The sequence below is a fragment of the Ochotona princeps genome, chromosome 16, assembly GCF_030435755.1.
Source record: "Ochotona princeps isolate mOchPri1 chromosome 16, mOchPri1.hap1, whole genome shotgun sequence".
NCBI classification, from domain to species: domain Eukaryota; kingdom Metazoa; phylum Chordata; class Mammalia; order Lagomorpha; family Ochotonidae; genus Ochotona; species Ochotona princeps.
In genome coordinates this window covers 50,035,346-50,061,529 of record NC_080847.1, presented here as the reverse complement: position 1 = coordinate 50,061,529, position 26,184 = coordinate 50,035,346, and the positions used below count along the sequence as shown (strand labels likewise).

At 57.0% G+C, this 26,184-nt stretch overlaps 2 protein-coding genes across 2 annotated transcripts in view; both read left to right on the top strand.

Annotated features, from left to right (window-relative positions):
- Nucleotides 1-14,251, top strand: part of FCGBP (Fc gamma binding protein) — a 67,789-nt gene extending 53,538 nt beyond the window's left edge. The window contains exons 36-49 of the mRNA XM_058673924.1: nt 291-883; nt 1,729-2,323; nt 2,470-2,669; nt 3,957-4,095; nt 4,623-4,963; nt 5,885-6,458; nt 6,836-7,452; nt 7,818-8,346; nt 9,292-9,863; nt 10,084-10,657; nt 11,505-11,704; nt 12,610-12,990; nt 13,730-14,001; nt 14,102-14,251. Coding sequence (XP_058529907.1) covers nt 291-883; nt 1,729-2,323; nt 2,470-2,669; nt 3,957-4,095; nt 4,623-4,963; nt 5,885-6,458; nt 6,836-7,452; nt 7,818-8,346; nt 9,292-9,863; nt 10,084-10,657; nt 11,505-11,704; nt 12,610-12,990; nt 13,730-14,001; nt 14,102-14,111 — 5,597 coding nt within the window. The 3' untranslated portion in view covers nt 14,112-14,251. The remainder of the gene's footprint in view (nt 1-290; nt 884-1,728; nt 2,324-2,469; nt 2,670-3,956; nt 4,096-4,622; nt 4,964-5,884; nt 6,459-6,835; nt 7,453-7,817; nt 8,347-9,291; nt 9,864-10,083; nt 10,658-11,504; nt 11,705-12,609; nt 12,991-13,729; nt 14,002-14,101) is intronic.
- A 3,335-nt stretch (nt 14,252-17,586) lies between these two features.
- Nucleotides 17,587-26,176, top strand: FBL (fibrillarin). Its single transcript, XM_058673923.1, is given in 15 exon segments — nt 17,587-17,687; nt 21,386-21,565; nt 21,668-21,769; nt 21,859-21,953; nt 22,531-22,563; nt 22,565-22,657; nt 22,660-22,705; nt 23,834-23,877; nt 23,879-23,981; nt 24,784-24,896; nt 25,295-25,315; nt 25,317-25,343; nt 25,345-25,522; nt 25,808-25,917; nt 26,120-26,176. Coding segments are annotated over 15 exon segments (1,212 nt in total). The 5' UTR covers nt 17,587-17,677.
- The last annotated feature ends 8 nt before the right edge of the window (nt 26,177-26,184 follow it).

Below are 26,184 nucleotides of genomic sequence, written 5' to 3'. Positions count from 1 at the left end.
CCGTACACACGCAAGTGGATGTTTCAGTCTGGTCCCGTGTATCAGCTCAGAGCCAACTTGATGGGGCCTACGATGTTAGTCCAAAGTGCTGTTGGACTGAAACGAACGGTCATCATCAGTGTCCCAGCGGTCAAGCGTGTTCCCCAGGCCGCACTGGGCCATGGGGCGGCTCGTGGTGTGAGTGTTTCTGCGTGTGTGAGCGCGTGTGAGTGCACACGGAGGTGTGAGGGTCCCAGAGTGTACGTCGGAACGGGAAGTGTTGACGGATGGCCTCCCTGTCTCTGCTACAGCATCCAAGTGCCCAGAACACAGCCACTACGAGGTGTGTGCCCAAGGCTGCCAGCCCACCTGCGGGAACCTCACGGTGACCGGAGCCTGTGGCTCTGCGTGCTACGAGAGTTGTGTGTGCGACGATGGTTTTGTGCTCAGCGGCAACTCGTGCGTGGCCCCAGAATCCTGTGGCTGTGTTCACGATGGCATCTACCACCCGCCAGGCCAGACCTTCTACCCTGGCCCCGAGTGTGACTCCCTCTGCACCTGCCAGGCGGGAGGCCAGCTGTCCTGCGAGCCCTCCTCCTGTGGCCCACAGGAGATCTGCCAGGTGTCTGATGGTGTCTTGGGCTGCGTGCCCGTGAGTTCTGCCACCTGCCAGGCCTCTGGAGACCCACACTATGTTAGCTTCGACGGCCGCTATTTCGATTTCATGGGCGCTTGTGTGTACGTGCTGGCTAAGAGTTGTGGGAACCATTCTGATCTGGCAGAATTCACCGTCTTGCAGGAAAATGAGCCCTGGGGCAACGGATATGTCAGTGCTACCAAGGCCATCACCGTCTTAATCGGGAACTATACCATTTTCTTGGAGCAGAACCAGCCGAAGGTTTTGGTAAGAATAAATGCATGGGACTCGTATTTGGGCATGGTCTATTCCCTCCTCATTCTGTCTATCCAGTCTGCACCCAGCAGGTTCCCTGCTTCCTGTTGTTTGTGCTATGGGATATTCCCCCCTCCTCCTCCATGTTCTTACCCCTACCACCTTACTGTGTTGGTGCTAATTAGCTGGATCAGGTTGTACTCTGCGGTTGCAAATATTCAAAGATCGGGCACGTTCCAAGGAGATTAGACCATGTGTATCAGAGGAACTTGTGGTCTTAATATCTGTAGCACCATCAGCAACAGCCTTACCAATAGACATAGGCTGATTCTAGGTCCTGCTGGCCACTGGTCAGCATGGGGACAACAAGGAGACAGAGACTGAGAGAGAAAGCCCTTCCCTCCATCTGCTGGTTTACTCCCCAAAGACTTGCAGTGCTTGGAGCTGTACCAGGTTGAAACCAGGCACAGGGAATTGTATACGGGTTTCACACATGAGTGCAGGGGCCCAAACACTTGGTGCCTCCTCCGCTGCTTTCCCAGGTACATTAGCAGGGAGCTGCTTTAGAAATGGACCTGGCATGATCTAACTGGTGCCCATATGGGATATGGTGGCACCAGCAGTGGCTTAACTTGCTGTACTACAACACCAACCTCCTAAATTCACATTTTGAGATTGAGTAGACATATGTGTTGGGGAAAGGGTGGTGCTGTTCAGTCTCCCTACTAGACCCTGTTGTTATACCCATTTCATAAATGCAGAAACTGAAATCAGAGAGGGAATCCCCATAGGCCTTTCCTGTCAGGTAGGGAGGTTCTAGTGGGCACCTCTTATAGCATGCTCCTCCTGTCTGCCAGGTGAACGGCGTGGCCCTGACACCGCCCGTGGAGTTGGAGGAGGGCCAGATCCGCATTTACCAGCATGGGTCTGACATGGTGGTAGAGACCGACTTTGGCCTGCGCGTGGCTTATGACCTCATGTACTACGTGCGGGTTACTGTCCCGGGCAGCTACCAACAGCACTTGTGTGGCCTGTGCGGAGACTACAATGGCAACCCCACAGATGACTTCCAGAAGCCTGATGGCTCACAGGCGACCAACCCCAATGACTTTGGCAACTCCTGGGAGGAGGACGTGCCAGGCTCATCCTGCCAGCCACCCCCCGACTGCAGCACCTGGGATGGTGACATCTGTGAGGACAACCAGTGCAGCGAGGAGCTGGAGACACAATACAAGGGCGAAGAATACTGCGGGTTCCTCACTAGTGCCACAGGCCCGCTGGCCTCCTGCCACGCCCTGCTGGACCCCACCGGCTTCTTGAAGGACTGTGTCTTTGACCTCTGCCAGTCTGAGGGTAGCCTAGATATCCTGTGCAGCAACCTCCATGCCTACGTGAGTGCTTGCCAGGCAGCTGGCGGCCAAGTGGATTCCTGGAGGAATGACACTTTCTGTCGTGAGTGAGAGGGATATGGTGGTGGGGGGAACGACCCTGAGGGAAGCAGGGTTGGGAAGGGGATGCTGTTGAGGGATTGGAGGCCCCGGGGGGGGGGTCCTCCCTCCCTGTGCAGGAGCTCTGACAGGCATCCCCCTTACTTGCAGCGCTGAAGTGCCCCCCCAACAGCCACTATGAGCTGTGCGCCGACACCTGCTCCCAGAGCTGCTCGGCTCGCAATGCCTCTCTCAACTGCCCGGATGGCTGTGCGGAGGGCTGCCAATGTAACCCCAACTTCTTCTACAATGGCACATCGTGTGTGCCCGCCCAGGAGTGTGGCTGCTACCACAATGGCATCAACTTCGAGGTAGGAACCCAGCCTTTCCCACCCCAGGAGGAGCACTGGAGACAGCCTCCTGGGTCCCCCTCTTACCTCCCCTCAGCCCCATAGTGCATCAGTGACTCTCATCCTCCCCACTGTGAGGCAGCCCTTGACCCAGTCTTCCCCACCTCCGTCCCTCCTGGCCCCATGCTCTTCCCTCTGGTCCCCTGTGGAGAAGATCTTGCTAAGCATAACTTTGACTCCTCCCCTGACTGCCCAGGTCGAGTTTGGCTTTTGTAGCGCAGACTTGGACAAGGAGGAAATTATGTCTCTACCCCTGCCAATGCTGCTGCTCTCCTTCACTCTCTCACTGTTGCTTCCTTGGGGGGGGGCAAATGATTTTATGTTTTTTTATTTTTCATTTTATTTGAAAGGCAGAGAAATCATTCACCCACTGGCTCACTGTCCAAATGCCCACAACAGCCAGGGCTGGGACCCGGAACTCCATCCAGGTCTCCTCCGTGAGCCTTGGAGCCACCGCCTTAGCAGGAAGTGGATGGAAGAGCCGGGACTCGACAGACCCAGCTCTCATGTGAAATATAGGTGCCTCCCCACCATCCCTCAAGCAGCAGCTTAGGCTCCTGGGCAAGCACCTGCCCCCATGGGTCCTTTTCATCAACCTGAGGAAGAACGTGTCTGCCATGAGGCTCCCTGTAAGCTCTCTGCGAGAGCAGGGACCCTGTCTCGTTCTCGTCCCATGAGTGATGCCAACAACGCATCTGTGGTAAAGAAGAAATGCGGAAGCTGCTTTAAGTGCTGTATCATATGTGCTATACTCGCACCGCCTGTGGCTGTTGACGTTTTCTTACAAGAACAGTCGGATGTGCAGAGGACGATGGAGGAAAGCTCCGTGTGTCCACTCCTCTCTGCGCTGTACAGCAACTTTCTTCAGTCTCGTTTGTCCCGGTTGGGATGACAGCAAGGCAGCCTCTTTTTATTGCCTATGTGCTTCAAACGTCCTACTCATAGCCTTACGTAGGCAGATGTTGGAATCATGTGGAAGAATGAGATGAGGAATCTGCCCAGAGTTGGACAGTTTGGAAACAGCAGAGTGGCTTCCCACTCAGGCTGTTGGCACTGAGTCACCCATTCCCTGCTTCCCCCCACACCATGAGTTTGGAGAATGTATGAGTGAATGAATCCATGTATGGAAGTGAATGAGTGAATTGGGTCCCAAGGTCACAGGCAAGGGGAGAGACCCCTGTTCCTGTCCCTAACTGCCACCTGCAGAGTCTCTGATGGGCTGCGCCTTGTGTCCTCGTGTCCCCACAGCCAGAGCAGACGGTGCTGATTGACAACTGCCAGCAAGAGTGTGTTTGCCATGAGGGTGTCCTGACGTGCCAGGCACACAGCTGTGAGCCTGGGCAATTGTGCCAGCCCTCGGGAGGTGTCTTGAGCTGTGTCACCAAAGGTGCTTGGCTGGGACTGGGGCAGAGGCAGGGGTGGGAAGGGACAAAGGACACAGAGCCAGGCACTGAGGAGGGACATGAGGGGATGTCCCGAAAGGAACAGCCCGTTCCTGCAACCAGCTAAGGACTGAGGTCTTCAACCTGTGTGGGCGGGTGGGTGAGGTGGGGGGGGTCCCTGGACTGGGTTTATCAGGGCCAGGAACAGAGACCCCCCACTCCCGCAACCTTGTATATGGGAACCTTCAGGACTAGGTATCCCTTAGTCACTGTCATATACCTTTAGTATAAGACAGGTCTGGATTATCCTCCAAGGCCATGAGACATATACATGGGGGTTCCCAGGCCTCGGTCTGCAATGCTACAATCCCAGAAAGTTCCCTGTGACCTTGGAGTTGGGCACAGAGATTTCCGAGACATGGGTCTTAGGGGTGAACCAGTGTCCTCTGGCATGCCTGGCACAGGGCTGGGAGCAGCTGTGTCTACAGTGGATGGTCCCTCAAGGTTTTCTCTCCTATTCCCCTGCCTCCAGACCTGTGCGAAGACGTGACATGCCCTCCCCAATCAACATGCAAGGAGCAGAACGGCCAGGGCGTGTGTGTGTCCAACTCCGGAACCACATGCTGGCTGTGGGGCGACCCACATTACCACTCCTTCGACGGCTACAACTTTGACTTCCAAGGCACCTGCAGCTACGTGCTGGCAGAGGTCGGTGACTGCCCGGGTGTGGATGCTGGGAACCTGACACACTTCGCTGTCGCCACCAAGAATGAAAACCGAGGCAACCCGTCCGTGTCCTTCGTGAAGCTGGTTACTGTGACTGTCCTGGACATGAACATCTCCATCCACAAGGGCGAGATCGGCAAAGTCAGGGTATGTGTGTGTAGCAGGACGGCCCCCCATTCGCACTCCCGCCCCCCACCAAGAGGGCCAGATGAACCCCAACTGGCCCGTTAGGAAGCACAAGTTTCCATGTCTTCCCCTAGGTCACCAAACAGCAATATTTCATGCATACCTCTCCCTTTTCCTGAAAACTGAACAAATCTAGTCCCGGACTGAGGGCTTCAGTGTTTGTCTCTTGGTAGAGCTGAGTTGGAATCCCAGCTCTGCTCCCGTATGTGATAATGGGCAAATGATTACATCTGCTGGGCCTTAGCTCCCTCATCTAGGAACAAGGCATCAATTACCCTACCATGAGATGGTATGTGACAGGTGCCCGATGAGTACCCAGCAAGCAAAGCAGAGGCTCCAAGACACAGGCAGAAACACAGAGGGCAGAGAGATGGGCCTGCATGTGTTTCTGCTCAGAGAAGAGCAATGCAGGTTTCCCGGCAGCTCACGGGGAAAGAGTGCAGTGTGGGTTAGGGTTGGAGACCAGTGATTGGTCGAGAGGGCTGTCCAGACACACAGCCAAGCACAGAGCATGCAGGGGTATAGTGGGGGGAAAGACACAAGGTCAGAGACAGGAGCGAGACCAGGCACCCCAAAAAAGAGAGAAACTTGGATACAGGTGAAAGTCCAGAGAGGTAGACCCTGGCGAAGACACAGGGAGAGACAAGAGAGAGGAAGAAGATGGAGAGCCCACGACAGAGAACGAGAGAAAGAGAATAAGAACGAGCCAGAAAAAGAAACAGACATGAGCTCCCCCTGTCCAGGGCCCGGTCATGATATTTGTCAAATGTCTATGTGACCTTCAATGATGTGAAAGGCCGCCGTAGCCCCCCAGCCTCCATCAGGAAGCCAGCGGCCAGGGCTGGAATGATTGACGCATCCCCTTCCCCCACCCTCCACCAGGTGAATGGCGTGTTGACAACGTTGCCCGCTTCATTGGCCGATGGGCAGATCTCAGTGACCCAGGGTGTCTCTAAGGCAGTACTGGTGACCGACTTCGGGCTGCAGGTCACCTACGACTGGGACTGGCGTGTGGAGGTGACCCTGCCCAACAGCTACCTCGGTGCAGTGTGCGGGCTCTGTGGGAACATGGATGGCGATCCCAGCAACGACCAAGTCTTCCCCAATGGCACAGCTGCCCCCTCCATCCCGGACTGGGGTGGCAGCTGGCAAACCCCAGACTGGGACTCACAGTGCTGGGATGAGTGCCAGGGGTCCTGCCCAACATGTTCCGAGGACCAGAAGAAGAAGTACCAGGGCTCTGATTTCTGCGGACCCCTGGCCCCTGGAATCGAGGGCCTCTTCTCCAAGTGCCACTCTTACGTGCCACCCGACATCTACTTCGAGGGCTGCGTTCTAGACGTGTGCCTGGGCGGCGGGGATCGGGACATACTTTGCAAGGCACTGGCTGCCTATGCTGCTCTTTGCCAGGCTGCTGGCGCTGAGCTCCAGGACTGGAGAAAGCAGCTCAAGTGTGGTGAGTATGGGAGAGGAAGCAGGAGGGGGTTGGGGAGGTGTAGGTGGTGCTGTCTCAGCCGGGCCTGTTGGACCGTGCTTGCTTGATTTTTCTGGGTCTTTCTCCCATCCAAGTACTAACCAGGCCCAACCCTGCTTAGCTTCCAAGATCAGACAAGATTGGACGCGTTCAGGGTGGTATGGCCGTAGACTGATTTTTCTGGGTCTTTCTTTTGCTTCTCTTACTGGGTGTCTCGCCCTCGGCACTTCTGTTGGGGTGGGGTGTGTGGGGACTCTGTCTCTTTCCATCTCTGTCTGCTTCTTTGCTTCTGTGTTTTCCCACCATGTACCTGGATCCTATCCTAACACCCCCCCCGCCCCGTCTCTTTCCCACCACAGAGATCACCTGCCCTGACCACAGCCACTACGAGCTCTGTGGCTCACCCTGCCCAGCCACCTGCTCATCCCCTGAGAACACCACGACCTCCGCCCTCTGCCAGGGTCCCTGCGTCGAGGGCTGCCAGTGCGACGCAGGCTTCGTGCTGAGTGGCGACCGCTGTGTGTCCCTGGAGGATGGCTGCGGCTGCTGGGAAAACGGCATCTACTATGAGAGGGGCAGCGAGTTCTGGACCGACGCCACCTGCTCCGAGCGGTGCCGCTGTGAACCTGCCTGTGGCTCGCTGATCTGCATGTCCTCCAGGTGCGGGAAAGGTGAAGAGTGTGCCTTGCAGTCCTCGGGCGAGTACAGCTGCCAGCCAGAAAGCATAGCCGAGTGCCAGGCCTGGGGTGACCCCCACTACGTCACCCTGGATGGGCATCAGTTCGACTTCCAGGGCGCCTGCGAGTACCTGCTCAGTGCGCCATGCTCCAAGCTGCCGGAAGGCACCGAAAAGTTCAACGTCACTGTGGCCAATCAGCAGCTGGGCAGCCAGGCTGTCAGCTACACACACAGCGTCACTCTGTATATCTATGGCCATAGCCTGACCCTCAGCGCCAGCTGGCCTCAGCAGCTACAGGTGAGAAGCTAGTGGCGGGAGGGTGAGGAGGGGGTTTGGGCCAGATAGGAGCAGGTGCCAGTGCTGGGGCTGCCTGGGTTAGTGAGAGCTCTATTACACCCCTGAATGTGTTTTACAAGCTGATCTGGGGTCTGAGCATAGTCCTAGGAGCCAGATGGCTCTAGGCAGTGGTTTGCCTTCCTCTGAACCACAGTCTACTTCTCTGTAAAATGGGCTTACAAAACCAGCAGCTTTCAGGTGGCATAGAGAGCCGGTGTCGGTAGATGTTGGTTATTGCTACTCATATGTTGTAGTTGGTCAAGCTGGGACTCCAACCTGTGGTTCCCACAGCTGACTTCTGCTCCACCCCTCTCCAATGCCCGCAGGTGGATGGCCGGTTAGTGACACTGCCCTACCAGCTGGACTCGCGCTTGAACGCGTACTTGAGTGGCATCGACGTGGTGGTGACCACCGCCGCCGGGATCTCGCTGAGCTACGGGGACAGCTTCGTGCGCCTCCATGTGCCCTCCGTGTATGCCCACGCCCTCTGTGGCCTGTGCGGGAACTACAACCAGGACCCCTCAGATGACCTGACCGACAAAGGGCCAGAGGACTGGCAAGTGGGCGGTGAACCAGGCTGTGGGGTGTGTGAGTCCGGGTCATGCCCAGAGCCGTGCACGCCTGAGGAGCAGGAGGCCTTCAGAGATGCCTGCAGTGTGATCTCGGACCCCAAAGGCCCACTGGCCCCTTGCCACAGCTTCCTGCCGCCGGAGCAGTACTTCCAGGGCTGTTTGCTGGACGCTTGCCAGACTCAGGGCCACGAGAGTGGCCTCTGCACTGCTGTGGCCTCCTATGTGACAGCCTGCCAGGCCGCTGGTGCGCAACTGGAGGAGTGGAGGCAGCCAGGCTTCTGTGGTGAGTACCTGGTTGGTTGGTTTGCTTAAGACTCGTTTATTTCTATTGGAAAGGCAAATTTACAGAGAGAAGAAGAGACAGAAAGATCTTCTATTCACTGGTTCACTCCCCAGACGGCTGCCATGGCCGGAGCTGAGCCAATCTGAAGCCAGGAATCAGGAGATTACTTATGGTTTCCCATGCGGGTGCAGGGTCCCAAGGCTTTGGAACATCCTCGACTGCTTTCCCAGGCCACAAGCAGCAGGGAGCTGGATGGGAACTGGAGCAGCCAGGACATGAACTGGCACCCATATGGGATCCCGGTGCTTGCAATGGGAAGATTAATCAATCAATCCATTGCACTGGGCCTGAGTACCTGGTTTTTGCCTGGTCCACACAGCAGAAGCTTTTTTTCCTTCTGTCCACTTCCACCCCAGTGTTCTCTTCCCCAGGAGTCTGGGACAAGGGTCTTCCCTCTTCCCAGGGGTGGGGAAATGGCTGAGTGCCCTGAGCCATGGGTGTCTGGTTATTTGATGTACTGAGACTAACTGAGCAGGCACAGCCAAGGTCAGGCTGACATATCCCTGGGGACAGCTGGGTCCACAATCAAGGTTAGTCCTGGTCAGTCAATGTCCTGGCCATTCCTGCTGGGCAGATCTCCTTAGTCAAATTCATCCTGGCAGCATCAAATAACCAGACATGAGCTGTAGGTTTGGTTTCTCCCGCACCCTCTCCTGGTCACCACCTACCAAGGCAGGTTGGATCAGAGACTTGGGCAGATGTGTGGGGACACCATCGCACCTGGCCCCGGATCTGAGATGGCAGAGGCAGATCCTGTGTGACACTGGACCTTTAGAAGTCATAGGGCATAATGCATATCACTGCGTGGGAGGTCCCTGGGTGGGACCCCTTTCCCTCCCGCACTGAGGCAGATGGTCTTACTCAAGGCCCATCTTGTGTCTGCAGCTCCTCAGTGCCCAGCCCACAGTCACTACGAGCTCTGTGGCGACTCCTGCTCTGTAAGCTGCCCCACCCTCTCGGCACCCGAGGGCTGCAAGTCCACATGCCGCGAGGGCTGCTTCTGTGATGCTGGTTACGTGCTCAGTGGTGACACCTGCGTGCCCCTGGGCCAGTGTGGCTGCCTCCACGAAGGCCAGTACTACCCGCTGGGTGCCACCTTCTACCCTGGCCCTGAGTGTGAGCGGTACTGTGAATGCGGCCCAGACGGCCTTGTCAGCTGCCAGGAGGGTGTGGCCTGTGGGCCCTACGAGGAATGCAAAGTGCAGAACGGCATCCAGGCCTGCTACCCCAACGGCTCTGGCCACTGCCTGGCTGAAGGGGGCATCCACTACGTCTCCCTGGATGGACATGCCTACGACCTGCACGGCTCCTGCTCCTACATCTTGGCCCAGGTCTGCCAGCCGGAGCCTGGAGATGAAGACTTCACCATCATCCTGGAGAAGGACGCAGCTGGAGAGCCGACGGGCCTGCTGGTGACTGTGGCCGACCAGGTGGTGAGCCTGGATTTGGAGCTGCAGGTGAGTGGACGGGACATTGCCTTGCCATCCCCTACCTCCTACAGGGACTCCATCTGGAGTATTCCAAGGGGGCCCCACTCCCTTGGGAGGTCTGAGTACAGAGGGAGGGGGACGCGACTCCCCACAGGGCCCATGCAGGCTGGTCCCTGGGACTGTAGGGGGGCAGACAGCTTTCCTGAGTGTCTAAGAATCCTCCTTTCTTCATTCCCCTCTCCACCAGGTCACCATAGATGGCGAAGAGATGGCCCTGCCTGCGGCCGTGGGCCATGTGCGGGTGACTGCCGAGGGCCGCAACCTGATCCTGCAGACCACCGGGGGGCTGCGGCTGCTCCTCAACAGCAACGCCCATGTCCTCATCTCCATCCCCAGCACCTTCCACGGCCGTGTGTGCGGCCTCTGTGGCAACTTCAACGGCAACTGGACTGACGACTTTGTCCTGCCCGGAGGCACGGTCGCCCCCGATGCTGACGCCTTCGGAGCCGAGTGGAGGGCACCTGGCTCCTCCCAGGATTGCAGCGAGGGCTGTGGGACCCAGGACTGCCCCACGTGCTCGGCGAACGAGACGGCTGCCTATGAGAGCAGTGAGATCTGTGGGAAGCTGCTCGATGCCAACGGCACCTTCGCCAGCTGCCACGAGGTGCTGAGTCCGTCTGAGTACTTCCGCCAGTGTGTCTACAGCCTGTGCTCCAGCAAGGGCGACATGACCTTCCTCTGCCACAGCCTGGCCGCCTATGTGGCTGACTGCCAGGCAGCCGGTGTGACCATGAAACCCTGGAGGACAGACAGTTTCTGCCGTGAGTGTCCCTGGGGTCCTGGGGAGGGATACCAGCTGTCTCCCCACCTCCTCTGACTGCATCTCAGGAGCATCCTCTCCCTGTGAAAGTCCTCCCCCTGCCCCCCAGCGCCTCATTTCTGCTGGCTCCCTCAGCCTCCTCTGACTGCCCCTTCTCAGGCTCCTATCTAGGGATCAACCCCCCAAACCTCACCCTGTCTCTGTCCTGGGTATTTCTCACCCTGCTGTGTCTGGGATTCACACGGACCCTGGAGAGGAGAACAGGTTTTCTCCAAGCACCCAGGACAAAGCTGCAGCCTGTCAGACACCCCTACCCCACCTCCAAAAAAAAAAGACTGCACCTCACTGTCATAGGGCAAGGAATGGCTCCTGTCCTGTCTGACACCAGAACTGACTCAGCTTGGGTCTCTTCTGGGCCGGACCCCTACCCAGGATCCTTGACCACTGCATAGCTTTGGACTTGCTGTCCATGGTGACCGTGGACACAGTCACCAGCTCTAGTCTCTCCCCTGACTGCTAGCCCTGGGGAGAAGGTGATCGAATGGGAGTGCCTTCCCTTTCTTGTCCATAGACTCTCCTGCACCTGCTGTGGTCCCAGGTGATGTCAGTATTACATCCCCAACCGGTCCTCCTTTCCTTGGCCCCAGCATCTGGGACCTTGTTCAGACACAGCAGGCACTGATTCTTAGCCAGAGCCCTGCACCTTATCCTGAATGATCCCCCTAAACCCCGCGTTTTTTTTTTTTGTCTGCTCCTGGGTGTACGTGCGCTCCCAGGGTGGGATTGGGCCCTGAGCTCCCCCCATGCTAGGGTGGGCTGTGACCTGAGCCTGCCTCTTCTCCCCGCAGCTGCGGAGTGCCCAGCCCACAGCCACTACTCCTTGTGCACAAACACCTGCCAGGGCTCTTGCTCGGCACTCTCTGGCCTCACGGGCTGCACCAGCCTCTGCTTTGAGGGCTGTGAATGCGATGACCGCTACCTGCTCTCCGACGGCATCTGTATCCCCATCCAGGACTGTGGCTGCACCTATGAGGGGCGCTACATGCCAGTGAGTAAGGGCTTGAGGGAGTGGGGGAGTGGACAGGGGCCATCTAACCTCCTAAAGGATGGGGCACTTAATTGGGGGACTTGATGTGTGGGCACCTAGTTGGGGGCTTGACTAGGTGGCCCTCCCTGAACTCCCACAACTCCCCTGCTCCATCTTGGTCTTCATCCCACTGTCAGTGCCTCCCCTGACCCCCTGTGCTGGACAGCTTCCTCTCCATGTAGTCCAGCACGCAGAGGAGATATCGGGGCTGGAGAGAGAGATGTGGGAGGTGGGAGGATGGGGTGATGTGATTGGTTCCACAGAATCAAGTAACTAAGGACCAGAAATACTTCGGAAAAAAACAAAAAGTTTGTACTAAGCATTACAGACATTTTTTTGAAAAATTCAATTCCCTAAACATTAAGTGGAACAATTATGTGCACTGATTTGATATTGTTGTGAGTAGTAATCTGGGTATAGGCACGGCTGGGCAAAGTAGCACAGTGATGTTGGCATGTGGGCCAGCTGCGTCCCAGCTTGGAGTGCCAGGGTTGGACCCTGGCTCCACTTCCAGGCCAGCTTTCTCCTGAGGTACACCCTGGGAAACAGCAGGTGATGGAAGATTCAAGCACTTAGGGACTGGCTGGCGGGAGGGCTGGGTTGAGTCCCATGCTTCTGCTTTAGCCTGGTCCAGCCCCGCTAGTGCAGGCAGGTGGGTCGTCACTCAGTGGGCCTGCCGAGGGATGCCGGGTCTGGACGAGGCTGAGCTGCTGAGTTTGTCTGTTCTTCCCTGTGGCTGCTCAGCCATCAGTGGGTTGACCACAGCGTATTCGCAGGCATTCTGCCTGAATGCAGAGGGCTGGAGGACTGTGGCCTGCAGGGCCCCCCACCTTGCCTTACTCACCGGCCCCCTCTTCTCTGTGCAGGTGAACACCTCCTTGCTGTCCTCAGACTGCAGCGAGAGCTGCTACTGCTCAGACAACGGCCTCACGTGCTCCGCAAATGAATGCCAAGTCGGCTTTGTGTGCGACATCCACGAGGGGACCCGGGTCTGCCAGGTCTCGCAGGGTCTCTGCTCCCTCACCGCGGGCTCCAATCTCACCACCTTTGACGGAGCCCTTGGTGCCTTCAGCTCCCCAGGCGTGTATGATCTCTCCTCCCGCTGCCCCGGCCTGGCATCGCACATCCCCTGGTACCGTGTGGTTGCTGCTGTCCAGTCCTGTGAGGACAAAGCCAAGACCGTAGTCCAGATCCATGTCTTCTTCGAGGATGGCATAGTGACCGTGATCCCCGGCAAGGGCGTGTGGGTGAGTCTGAGCATGGTGGCTAGTGGACAGGAGGACAGAGGAGGGCAGGGGGTCTCCCCTGGACTTGTGTGTGTTTGGTATTTGCAATACCTCTACACTTCCTGGCTTGTTCTCTCTTTTCTGTGCAATTCAAGTCACCTCATACTTTTGATCTTGGCGTGATTTATCAAGATTGCATTGGTTGCCAGTGACAGAAATCCAAGCTCAAAAGTTCCTTAAGCCAAAGTGGATTCATTGGCCCATGTAACTAGACCACCCAGAGGTCAGGCCCTAGGCTTGGCTAGAAGATGTCCTAGCAACATGAGAAGGACTCTGTCTTCCAGATGTGCCAGTCACCACGTCAGCTGGATTCTTGGGCAGGCTTTCCTCTTACAGGGGCGAAGATGCCTGCTTATACCCCTCCCTGCCCCAGCTACATATTATATGTACTAAGGTCATTACTTAATTTCAGACATCAGATTATAAGACATAAAAGATAAATCCTCTTTTTTTAGGGCACCAGTAACTTACAGAATATGCTCAAGGGTTCTTTCATTTAGAAAACTAGACTCCAAACAGGATGATCCTGAGGCTGATTGGTTGGTGTGTCTATCAAGCACAAAGTACCTCCCATTCCTGACCTTGGGAGGCTGTCTGGATTCTTGGAATGTGTGATCTTGCTTGGGTCTCGATTGTGGTAACACCCCAGCTCTCCACCGGCTCTGGCCTCACCCTTGTGCTTGTCCACCTCCATCCCCAGGTGAACGGCCTCCCAGTGGCTCTCCCGGTTGACGTGTTAACATCAGTGTCTGTGAGTCAGACATCCGATGGCTCCATACTCGTCCAACAGAAGGCAGGGGTGAGCGTGTGGCTTGGAACCGACGGGCAGCTGACTGTGGCTGTCCGTGATGACCATGCTGGAGCGCTGTGTGGGGCCTGTGGAAACTTTGACAGGAACCCGGCCAATGACCTGGGTGACTCCCAGGAGGACACAGATATGGATAAATGGCGGGCGCCAGACTTCTCGCCTTGGTGAGACTTCTTGGGGCAAGGGCAGGTATCCTCACAGGAAGGGGGGTCTGGGTGGGCACTCAATCTATAAGAGCAGGTGCTAAATGTCTGTCTCTTACAGTGAGCCCTGATCAGTCATCCACTGGGAATGAAGATCTGCGGACCTGACCCACCCTGGAAATGGTTAAAGGAAACACCCACCACTATGCCCTTTTGCAAAGTCACTGAAGCCCAATGGGAAACCAGTGAATAAAATCTGAAGCCAAGCTGTATGCTGACGTGTCTGTGCCTTGTGTACTCATCCCTGATGTTTCTCCCTGCGTCACAGGGATCAGATGCCAGGGGAATCCAACACACATGAGTTTTTATTGGGGTGATTGGATGAATGGAAAGATGGGTGGATGGATGGATCGATCGATCGGCCAATGCTTTATTGCGTGGGTAGAAGAAGAGACAGACTGGCAAAGGAATAAAAGGGCAAATAGAAAGACAAGGAAATGAGCAATTTGAGGAATAGTCAGATAAGAGGATGAGTGATTGTATGGAGGGAGCAAATGGAAAGTGGAAAGAAAAATCAATAGCTTTCATTTGTAGACCTTAACAAGTTATTTCATTTCTCCCTGGCTCAGTATCCTCAATGATAAGTTGTTGGTGATTGGACTCACAGAGCAGAGGAGGGAATTGGATGGTTTAGTCCCATCAGCAAGTCATAAACCAGTCTTGGTTGCCTTCACACCTGCCCCTGCTCCTCCAAGGTGGTTTGCCTGGCACAGTGCACTGCCAGCACCCAGCAAGTCCAGCAGCACCAACATGGAGGGTTCTTAATTCTGCCCAGTTCATCAACAAAGTGTGTTGAATTGCATCAAAACATAGTGGAAGTCACACACATACATACTATTATATGATATAATGCCTTAAAAGTTTATAAATAGGGGCCTGGCGCAGTGGCCAAGTGGCTAAAGTCCTAGCCTTGAACATGCCGGGATCCCATATGAGCACCAGTTCTAATTCCAGCAGCCCCGCTTCCCATCCAAGCTCCCGGCTTGTGGCCTGAGAAAGCAGTTAAGGATGACCCAAAGCCTTGGGACCCTGCACCCGTGTGGGAGACCTGGAGGAAGCTACTGGCTTCTGGCTTCAGATCGGTGCAGCACTGGCTGTTGCAGTCACTTGGGGAGTGAATCATCAGATGGAAGATTTTCCTCTCTGTCTCTTCTCTCTGTATATCTGATTTTGCAATAAAAATAAATAAATCTTTTTAAAGAAAGATTTTAGAAATAGCAGGTTAGGATAGTGGCTAGATAATAGGCACCAATGTCTAGTCTAATAAGATGAATCTGATAGGAGATCTAGTGAACACAGTAGGATGACTACTGTACAATTTATTTTAGAATTTAGAACTTGAAAAGAGGAGTGCAAAGGTTCCTAACACACATACATACAAGATAAATCTTTATGGAAATAGAAATACTGATTATCCTGGTTACACATAGCATACATGCATAGAATTAATCCACTATTGGGGGCCATCACTGTGGAGTAATGAATTACACTCCCACTTACAATGCTGGCACCCCGTATGAGCACTGATTTGAGTCCTGGATGCTGCACTTCCCATCCAGCTCCTTGCTAATGGTCCGGGAAAGCAGTAGAAGATGGCCCAAGTGTTCGGGCTGCTGCACTCATGGAGGAGACCAGATAAAATGCCTGGCTCCTGGATTTAGCCTGGCACCGCCATGTGGGGAGTGAATCAATGGATACAAGTTTCTCTCTCTCTCTCTCTCTCTCTCTCTCTCTCTCTTTTCCTCTCTGTAATTTTGCCTTTCAGACAAGATGACCAGCTTCATGCTCTGCTGGGGTCTTAGAGTGACAGTGACCGCTCGAGAGGTGTGCACTGGGGGGACAGGGGGCGATGGACAGGGAGTGGGGTGCATGGGGATGGGTCTTCTTCCACCAGACTGAGACCTCTGGGGCTATCGTGGTCGCCATTGTGTCTGCAACATCAGATGTGGCTAGCACGCGAACGGAGGGGTGGGAAGAATACAAGGTTGAGGCAGAAGATGCCCAGAGACCAGAATGGGCCAAGGATCCTGATCTTGATTTGGGAATCACTGAGGTTGACACAAGAAGTCGCAATGAGAACTGGAATAACAGGGAATGACAGTGCCGGGGGTTGCAGGTGCTGCGGCACGACTGAGAGAGCTTCGATGCCAGGCGGGGGAAGGGGTGGCAGAGGAAGGGCTTCGGAAGCAGCTGAGAGGAGTCAAGGGGTTCTTGTACTTCCTGCAGGCCCACGGAGGGAGTCGGCCCCACTGGGAATGCTGCATCTTTAAAGAGACAGCTAGGTCGGGGTCAGGGCAAGGAGCTAATAGGAAGATTCTGCGGCAGCTGGAGGCAGTAAGGAGAAGCCCTCCAGTTCCTCTCCCAGCCTGGACCTGGCCTGTGAAGCCTGGGCCTCCCCCACTGCAGCCCCAACAGACACTGGGCCTAAACACCGTGTAGAGGGGGTCTGTGTCCCTCATTGCCCTGGGGCTGTTTCACCCGGTACTGCGGTACAAGAGCAGCAGGCAGCCTCGGAGAGTGATTAGTGAATGTTCAGTCCCCCTCGGCAGAGCAGGTGGGCAGGAGAGGCACCTCTCGGCCAGCAGGTGGTGCTAGAGCCCTGGGAACTGGGCTGACAGCCCTAACAGCACTGTGCCCCTAGGGGAAAAGCATTTGATGAAGACGCTGCCCCCGAACGTGCAAATTCCTAAGAAGCAGACGTTGCGTCTGGCTGCCGACCAGGAACGTGGCACAGCAAAGCTGCTTGGCTGTGTTAGAAAACCAAAAGCACACAAACCCTGTCAGTTCTTCGGGCAGGGTCCCACACGCTGATCTGGCCTGGCCGCGCTCCCACTGGGCCCTGCCTTGGTCCTCTGCTCTTCCTTTCCCTCCCAATCCCTCCCGAGTCTTGTCTCGGCTGGCAGATCGAGCAAGCCCCCTTCTCCGTGTAACTCAGGGTCCTTTGGAAGCTCGTGGGAACGTGGAAGCTCCCTGCTCGCCTCTCCTGCCCTCCTGCCCCTACCACACCCACCACTGATTCCTCCTGCTCCTTTCAGGCATCCTCGCTCCGGGATCTCCTCGCTGCAGCTCTCAGGCCCCGGAATGCTCACACCTTGCCCGCCAGAGTTCTTTCCCTGGGAGTCACTCACTCCTTGCATACCTTAACCATTCCCATTCCCCCAAACACTCTTATCGCCAAACCCAAACGGCTTGGTGTCTTGCCTTCCCAGACAAGATATACTCTAAAATGCTTTTTGATTGGAAAACCGGAATACAGCTGGGAACAGGAAAAGGTTCTTTGGGGTCTTAGAGGAGGACCTGAAAGATTTGGTGGGGAAATACAGACGAGGGGCAGAGGGCCTGGCTATAAGTCCTGGTGACTGGGATCCTGGCACCAGAGAAGTGGAAACTTGAACGCAACAGCGCAAAAAGCGCGGGACGCGCAGAAAGAGCCAGAATGGTGTTTTCGCCCACTGCGCACGCGCGAGCGCTCAGCTCCGGGCAAAGCCGGGCAAGGCAGCTCGGGGGCGGGGCTACGTGCTCGCGTCACTCGCTTTGCGTCGCCGCGCGCCTGCGCCGCTTTCCACGTGCGACAGTTCCAGACTCGTGCGTGCAGGGACGCCGCCGACTCCCGGAACCGCGCGGCTGAGCGGGCAGCATGAAGCCAGGTGCGGCTGGGCTGCGGGTTCGAGTCCTGGGTGGCACCCGGGGGCCGGGCGCTGGGCCCCGAGGCAGGGAGCCGAGGGAGAGGGCCGGGCGCTGGGCCCCGAGGCAGGGAGCCAGAAGAGAGGGCCGGGAGCTGGGTCCGGAGGCAGGGAGTCGGGGGAGAGGGCCGGGCGCGATCCGCCCTGGGGTGGGACCTAGAACCGGGGGTGGGGGGCGAGTTTGAGGGTCACGGTCGTGGGGTCGGGAGGCGAGCGTGCTCGATCCTGAGGACCCCCTTTGGGGTCGTGGTTCGTGACGGCAACCCTCGTGGGATCCTGACCCGGATACTTCCGAGGTCTTGGGTCCCGCGGCTTTTAGTTAGGGTCGGACAGAGGGATCCGTGCTCTGGCGACTGGCAGGCAGCTGGGTCTGGGGAGCCCCCAGCACCTCCCTGATTTCTGCATCCACCCCTCTGTGTACCTTGAGCACCCCGTTACCCAGCTTCTTCCAGTCTTCCGGCCTCCCCTGCGGACCCCCAGTTTCCAGCTCCCTACAGGTTTTTGGGGAGAGGGTGGGGGGAGGCCCCTTGAGAAGCTGTGGGTATTGGGGACCTGGGACTCCCAACTCCTCAGCGGGAAGAAGCGGGGGAGTTGCTCACAGGCTGCCCCTGTCTGGCTCTATTCCTGCACCCCCTCCCTCCAGCCCTCCCCAGCCCCCTAATGGTGGGAGGATGGGGATCCATCTTGCCTCCATATTTCAATTCGGGACCGACCTGCTGAGCCCACCGTGTGTGTGAGACTTTGAACACATGATGTCATCAATCACATGGTTGTGTGATGGAGGGAGCGTTCGTTCTCTGTAAATAGCCCACTATGTGGCATGGGATAATATTGACTCATGTGACATTCTCTTTTATTATTTCCATAATGTGGTTTTGCAGGTGCAAAGATGACCCCCCTTTCCTGCTCACCCCCCTCCCACCATTTCCCTCCATAATATCACAGAATTAGAGCTCCTTAGTAACCTACACAAGTTTGATGTTCTGCTGTTTGAGTGCGGGATGGCACTGAAGGTATAGGCAGTGGTAGAAAGTGGAACATCCTATTGTCAAGGTATATGGAACTGTTTTACTGGATTCCTTCCTTCCAGGAGTAGAGATGTGGTCTACTTCACTTCTCTGATACGCTAGACTCCATTATACAGTTCATCTTTGAGAGTATATGGAAAAGGAGAATGTAGGGTCCCCCTCCCACTCCCCAATCATCCTGTGTGAGAACTTGGGCTACCAAGTTTGGGAAGTTTTCACAGAGATGGGAAAACGGGGTGCTGAAGGAGGGAGCCTTGTGCATGAGTGCTTGAGGGGTGTCTCTGGTGAAGTGGGGTGTGGGCTCATCGGCCAGGTACCTGCTGCTCTCTGGAATCCCCCAGGGATGGAGGAAGGTCCTCTGTCTCCCAGCTCCCCTCCTCCGGCATGCGGAGTTGCAGCAATGGTCAGAGGTCAGCTCGTACTGGAAGATGCTGAGCGTGCAATGTGACTGATGCCATGTTAAGGGGTCCTCATGACTTGGGGGGCGCAGTGGCCAGAGCCGGCTCTGTCCTGTCCCTGGAACCCGGCTGCTGTGGCTTGGGCCCTGGTGGCGACAGTAGTGGCAGAAGGTGGCTGATGAAGTCTCACCACCAGGGAGTAGATTTGGGAAGATGGCGCCCAACAGGCTGTATGTGGCCTGAGGTTTCAGCTGGAAAGGCATGGGTAGGCTGGATGGAATTGCCCCTTGAAGATGCAGGAAGACCAGGAGGTGGGCAGATTTGAAGCCAGGGAGTCTTGTAGACCTTCCACCTACAAGTGTGTGAATGTGGGCATTTTGGGGTGCTTTTAGTGCATGTTTCTAAGAGCCCCTGGGCCTGCAGTAGATTGAAATGATTTGAGTGTTTGGGCAGGGGTGCAACTGTGCCACCTGCACATGCCCACATTTCCTGGTTCTTTGTCCTGGTCAGCCTCATAGAGCGTCCCATAGGCCCAGCCAGTGACTTTCCCCCTAAGTCGAAGGCAGGGCACTTGGACCCCTGAGCTTGAATAATCAAGCGATGTGTTCGAACTAATGTCAGCTGTACCACTCCCAAGGTGGGGAGGGGGGCCTCGTGTGGACCCCATAGCCTCATGTTGCAGATGGGGGTTTTTTCAAGATTCCTACAAGACTTCCCAGTTCTCTCAGTGGGGCCGTGGCTGTGGTGTGACCTGTCTCCCCGGGTCCCATGCATGGGCTGCCTGAGGGGAGACCCCTTGCGCTGTCTGACTACCATCATATCACTTCCTAAGGGTCTGGGGACATTCTAGGGCCCCATACCCTAAGAGATCTGTATCTATCTGGACTTGGATTTCTAGTGGGGCAGGCGGTAGCACTGAGGTGCTGTGATGTGTGTGGAGCTGGGTGGGTTGGTGGCCAGGGCAGGCACCTCCAAGGATGTCAGTTTTACCAGACACCCCCCACCCCAGGGCCTTGGAGGAGGGGTTGAGCAGGGCAGTGGGGACCACAGTGCCAAAGATGTGCAGCCTGAACTGTGGGTGCTCTTTGGTGGAAACACGGAAAGGGGGTTGGAGAGGTCAGTAGAGGCTAGATTCTCACATGGGAGTTCCCAGTTTGGACCCCCACATTAGCATCTTTGCAAGTGCCCCTACTGGGCAGGCTTTTGGTGCAGACCGTCACACCTACGTCCCAAAGCAGTGCCAGATTAGAGACCTGGCTGCTGTGTTTGTGATCTGGCTTCCTGCTCACTCCCACCAGGGGCGACAGCAGAGGGTGTTCAGGTGCTTGGGCCCTGCCATGCTCGTGAGAAGATCTGGATTCAGGTCTAGGCTTTTGGGGGCCTGTGCTGTGGCATAGCTGGTTAAACCACTGTCTGCAACATCAGCATCCCATACAGGCAGCAGTTCGAGTCCTGGCTGCTCTACTTCCCATCCAGCTCCCTCTTGATGCTCCTGGGAAAGCAGTTGGAAGATGGCTTAAGCGCTTAGGGCCCAGCACCCATGTGGGAGACTAGTTGAGGCTCCTGCTTTCAGCCTGGCCCGGCCTTTTCGGCCTTGGTAGAGGGTTTCTGCCTGCCCTGACTCCTCCATTCAAAGAAAGAAATCTTAAAAAAAATTTTTTTTTTCATTGGTCATTTTGACCAGCCCCTAAACTGCCTTTAAACTATTACTTGTCCTAACGGACAGTTTGGGTTTTCTTTCACCCTGAGCTGGCAGCAGGATGATTAGTTTAGCAAGAAGAGATGGCTTGGTGAAGTTCCTTCTACGCTGGCGTCACTGCTGTTTGTTGCAGGAGCAAGGGCCAGGTCGAGGGCCTGGGGGACCCAGTGACCACAGTGTGGATACACATGCTAGATGTTGCCCCTCGGACTCCTTCATATCAGTGCATTCCATTTAACCAGAGGCTGAATTTGACAGGCTGGATATTGAATTGTAGTGGTTTTCTAAAACTGTCTCTGCCTCATCACTGTCACACCTCAAGTCTAAGATTTCTGATTCTGGGCCTAGTTAGCCAAGGACATTTCACTGTTGATGTTGTGTATTCCCCCACTGGGTGGGTCCTGGTTGTGGTGTCTGCGGCCCTCCACACAGGCACCTGCTTCTGGCTCTTTGGTTTAGCAGGAATTGTGAGGTACCAGGTCTTTCAGGGTTTCTAAGTTGCAGTGCCCTAATTGCTATTCTTTGTTTCCCCCACAGGTTTCAGTCCCCGTGGCGGTGGCTTTGGAGGCCGAGGTGGCTTTGGTGACCGTGGTGGTCGTGGCGGCCGTGGTGGAGGCCGAGGGGGCTTTGGCGGGGGCCGAGGGCGAGGAGGGGGCTTCCGGGGCCGAGGAGGAGGAGGAGGTGGCAGAGGAGGTGGCGGCGGTGGAGGAGGCAGAGGTGAGTGAGCTTGGCTGAGTGGTGTGGAAGGGCCTTCCTGGGGGGAAGGGAGGGGAGAGGTTTTGGGGGTCTGCTTTTCAACCCTGCATCTCCCCTCGGTAGGTGGCGGCTTCCACTCTGGGGGCAACCGGGGCCGGGGCCGGGGAGGCAAGAAAGGAAACCAGTCGGGGAAGAATGTGATGGTGGAACCCCATCGACACGAGGGTGAGTGAAGGCAGCAAGGGGGTGCTGGGGCTCGGGACAGGCTGTGGCCCTTGGTCCTCACCCCTGCTTCCCGGCTCACCCCGCCGCAGGTGTCTTCATCTGTCGAGGAAAGGAAGATGCCCTGGTCACCAAGAATCTGGTCCCTGGGGAATCTGTGTATGGAGAGAAGAGAGTCTCCATTGCGGTGAGCCTCCGGGCCCCAGGCAGGGCTGTGATCTCCTGATGCCTGAGTCAGCATCCTTGAACCAGTTGTCCACTCCCCCCAGCCTCATCTCCATGGAGTGCCACCAGCCATCTTGGCATCCTCCTTGATCCCCACTCTCCCCGCCAGCTCTGCCAGGTTGCATCTTGGGTCAGCTGTCTCCTGGTCTTCATTGCCAGCCCCACGCCTTGGGCTTCACTGCTAGCTTTCCTCCTCCTCCCTGGGATGCCCTCCCATCCTTCCCGGCTCTCCTTGGCTGCCCCTCTTTATTTTACCCTGCTGCCACAATCCACACCTGTCCTCTTCGTTCAGCATGTGCCACTGCCTCGCATGCCAGGCTGAGGTAGTTGGTACAGGGTGCCCTTCAGGGGTCTCTGAAGGTCTCCCCAGTACCTGGAGTGGGGCTAATGCAGAGATGCTGAATGGATGGGAGCCATGTCTCACTGTTGCTGGCTCTTGGGGTTTGCTGCCTGTGGCTGTGCCTTCTCCTGGGCCAGTGACTACTGTTGAGGGTCAAGCTCAGGCCTGACTTCCCATATCCCCATCTCTTCCTGCCCAGGAGGGGGATGACAAGATTGAGTACCGGGCCTGGAAACCCTTTCCGCTCCAAGCTGGCGGCAGCCATCCTGGGTGGCGTGGATCAGATCCACATCAAACCAGGGGCCAAGGTGCTGTACCTCGGGGCCCGCCTCAGGCACCACCCGTCTCCCACGTCTCCGACATCGTTGGCCCCGGTGAGTGACTCCAGAGGATGGGCTGGCGGGAGGGAAAGGCCATTACCCCCCACCACCACTATCCGCCCCATTCTCACCTGGAATCCCAGGGCTTGGCTGCTTTCCTCTGTCTGGGGGCTCAGGACCAGCCCCATGAATTAAGCAGCTCCTTGAAGCAGAGGTTGCTGGAGCTCTTGGGGGCTTGGCCCGGAGTGACCCCTGTGAGCAGGCTCCACACTGGGTGTGCACGTGGACCACTTGGTTTTGCTTGCTCTCTTCACAAAGCTCAAGCTGCCCCCTTTGTCCCACTGCCATCACTTGTGAAGGAAGGAGGGGTTCTCACTGTTTCTGAGCTCAGGTTTCTGCATGCTGAGCAGCTTTCCCAGGTATGGGGGTGCCCGACACACATTTCCTCTTGCTTTGTGACCCCTGGTTCTTTCCATGTAATGTAGTGCCAGCCTCCCCTACCCAACACTGCTGAGAGAGGGCACATGGCTTGGCAGCAGGTCGCCTGACCTCTCCTTATCTTGCCCTGCTGGAAAGCGAGGTGGCTGTGAAGCCAGAGGCCCCGAGTGGCACCTGGCCCCCGTGCCCGTACTCTGGGGTCTCATTCCTTGCTTGGGCTGGTTCTCTGCTGCTCCTAGGAGCCTCGTCTCTGAGCTGAGCTCTGGCAGGTTAGGGAGCCAGGGTACCTGCTGAGGAGCCCTTGGCTGTTAGAGTTAACATGGAGAGCTCTTCCAATCAAGGATTATTTCACTCTGCAAGTGGCAACAGCAGTCAGGGCTGAGCTAGACCCCAAAGCTGGAGCTTCTTCAGGGTCTCCCACGTGGATTTTGGACAGGGGCCCTCCTTCCCCTGCTCTTCCCCAGGCCCTGAGCAGGGAGCTAGGTCAGAAGTGAAGCAGCGCGGTCATATAACAGGTAGCCGTATGAGACAGTAGCTTACCCATTACGCCCCAGCACCGGCCCTAGCAGTAGAGAGGAGCTGCCGCATGCGCTGTGAGGACCCGCAGCAGGCCTGCGCACAGGAGAGCTTGGTGTCCATTTGTCTGAGCAGCGGCTGCGGGTACTGTAAGGCCCATGGAAGGCCTTGTGAGGGCCCGCAGCAGGCCTGCGCACAGGAGAGCTTGGTGTCCCTTTGTCTGAGCAGCGGCTGTCTTTCAGGATGGTCTGGTCTACGCAGTTGAGTTTTCCCCACCGCTCCGGCCGTGACCTCATCAACTTGGCCAAGAAGAGGACCAACATTATTCCTGTAATTGAGGACGCTCGGCACCCGCACAAGTACCGCATGCTCATCGGTGAGGGCCTCTGGTGATGGCCCAGAGCGGGGAGGGCAGGCCCTGCCAGGTTGCCTGGTGGGAGGGCAGGCAGAGCCTGGGAGAGGCGGTGGAGGCTGTGTCCCTGCTAGCAGTATGGCCCTTCTCTCCGCTGGTCTCCCTACCTCTCCTGAGAGCCCTGGAGTGTGGTGCTCCCCCCACCGCTTCACTGCCCCTTGCTAATGGTAGAAAAGCCCCCTCTGGGGGTGCTTACCAGCCTCTGGGGAGGTCCTAGCACAGGGGAACGTGGCCCGTGGTGACCGCTCCAGAATCTGTAAACAGTTAATACCGTGCAGAGTAGCTAGGGGAAGCACCCTAAAGCCCACCGAGGGGACTGCATAGAATGAGAGTCCATCTGCTTTTTCCAGTTTCAGAATTCAGTTGTCCTGACATCATGTTATCCCTATACCCTCGTCCCATCTCGTGTTTGCATTTGGCAGTCCTACAGACACTGTTGCTTTTTCTCATCTGTGATGACACGTCACTGCCCTCCCAACCCAGGGGCATCTAGAAGGCAGGGTCCTGGTCTGACTTGTCTCTGTGTCCCCCACGCCCAGCCCAGGGCTGGCCACATTGGAGGTGGCAACCATGATTTAATGGGAGGAAGTGAGATACCCGAATGTGGATTTTTCAGGGTTGCTGTACAGGGAGGGAATGAGTTGGGGTGAGGGAGCAACGAGACCAGAGGCAGGGAGACCTTCCCAGGAACCTGCTGACAGAGCCCAGGCCCCACGGGAGGATCCGGGGTGGGTCCAGCTCTCCAGTGCTACCCTTTCCCCTGTAGCGATGGTGGATGTCATCTTTGCTGATGTGGCCCAGCCAGACCAAACACGGATTGTGGCTCTGAATGCCCACACCTTCCTGCGTAACGGAGGCCACTTTGTGATTTCCATTAAGGTAAGGGGCTTGAGGAGTTGAAGGCGGGGGGGGGGGGGGGGGGTGGGAGCATTTTCCCTGCCAGGCAGCCAGTGGGAAACGAGGAGCCTGGGGTGGCTCTTTAAGCCTAGTGGTCAGACACCCGCAGTACGCTGTACTGCAGAGGCCCAGGGTCTGAGCTCTGATGGCGCATATGGTTGGGGGCCTGGGCCAGGTCTAAAGGTTTATTTTGAAATGACAGAGCCCTCACCCACGCGGACAGGCCCTGGGTCTACACTCAAACCTGCACGTTTAGATGAGCAGGCTTCTGTCAGGGTCTCCTGTCATTCATAACTCCCCTCACAAAGCCCCACCAGGCTCGGGGTAAAAGGTGGGGGCAGGAATGGGGAAACCCCAGGAGCCTTCTCTCCCCCCGGCAGGCCAACTGCATCGACTCCACCCGCCTCGGCCGAGGCCGTGTTCGCGTCCCGAAGTGAAGAAGATGCAGCAGGAGAACATGAAGCCCCAGGAGCAGCTGACCCTCGAGCCCTATGAGAGAGACCCACGCCCGGTGGTGGGTGGGCGTGTACAGGTGAGGGAGACCCCCGCCCTGGTGGTGGGCGTGCACAGGTGTGAGGGAGACCCCGCCCTGGTGTGGGCGTGGACAGGTGAGCTCAGCACCGGGGAGCCCCACGCTGGGACCGGCCTAACCCCGCCCCCGTTTCCTCTGCTGCAGGCCCGCCCCCCAAGGTGAAGAACTGAAGCTGGATGTGTCCGACTGTGTGTTGTTTTTTTTCTATTAAAATGACTGAACCGTGGCCCCCCCCGTCTGCTGCTGACTACTCCCCTGGCCCCCCGGTCGGCTGCCCTGGGCGGGAACGGCTGGGGAAGGGGCAGAGCGCCCGCCGGGCACACTGGCGCATGCTCCGCTCCGCGCCCGTGGCCGGCCCCAGCCCTGACCCGGATTTCGCCGCTGGGGCGGGGGCCGCGCGGCTCACTGCGCATGCTTGCCGGTGGCAAGGAGCACTTTGTGCGCAAGCGCAGGCAGTTACCCCGGAGTCACGTGAGGCGCGGGCGGGAGTGTGGGCGGAGCCCGGGGCGGTGGGTGGGGGGGGCGGTTTGTTGTGTCGCCCATTTTGCTGGTTGCATTACTGGGGTAATCGGGGGGCCTGGCTGGCCGGCGTCTGCAGGAGACCCTCAGCGAGCTGGCACGTGTGAGCTCGGGCTGTCCGAGCGGTTTGAGTCCCCTTGCCTGCCGCCCTCAGGTAACTACGTGGCGGCGAGAGGCGGGGCGGCACCGGCAGGCGGGGGAGGGAGGCTGAATGGGATC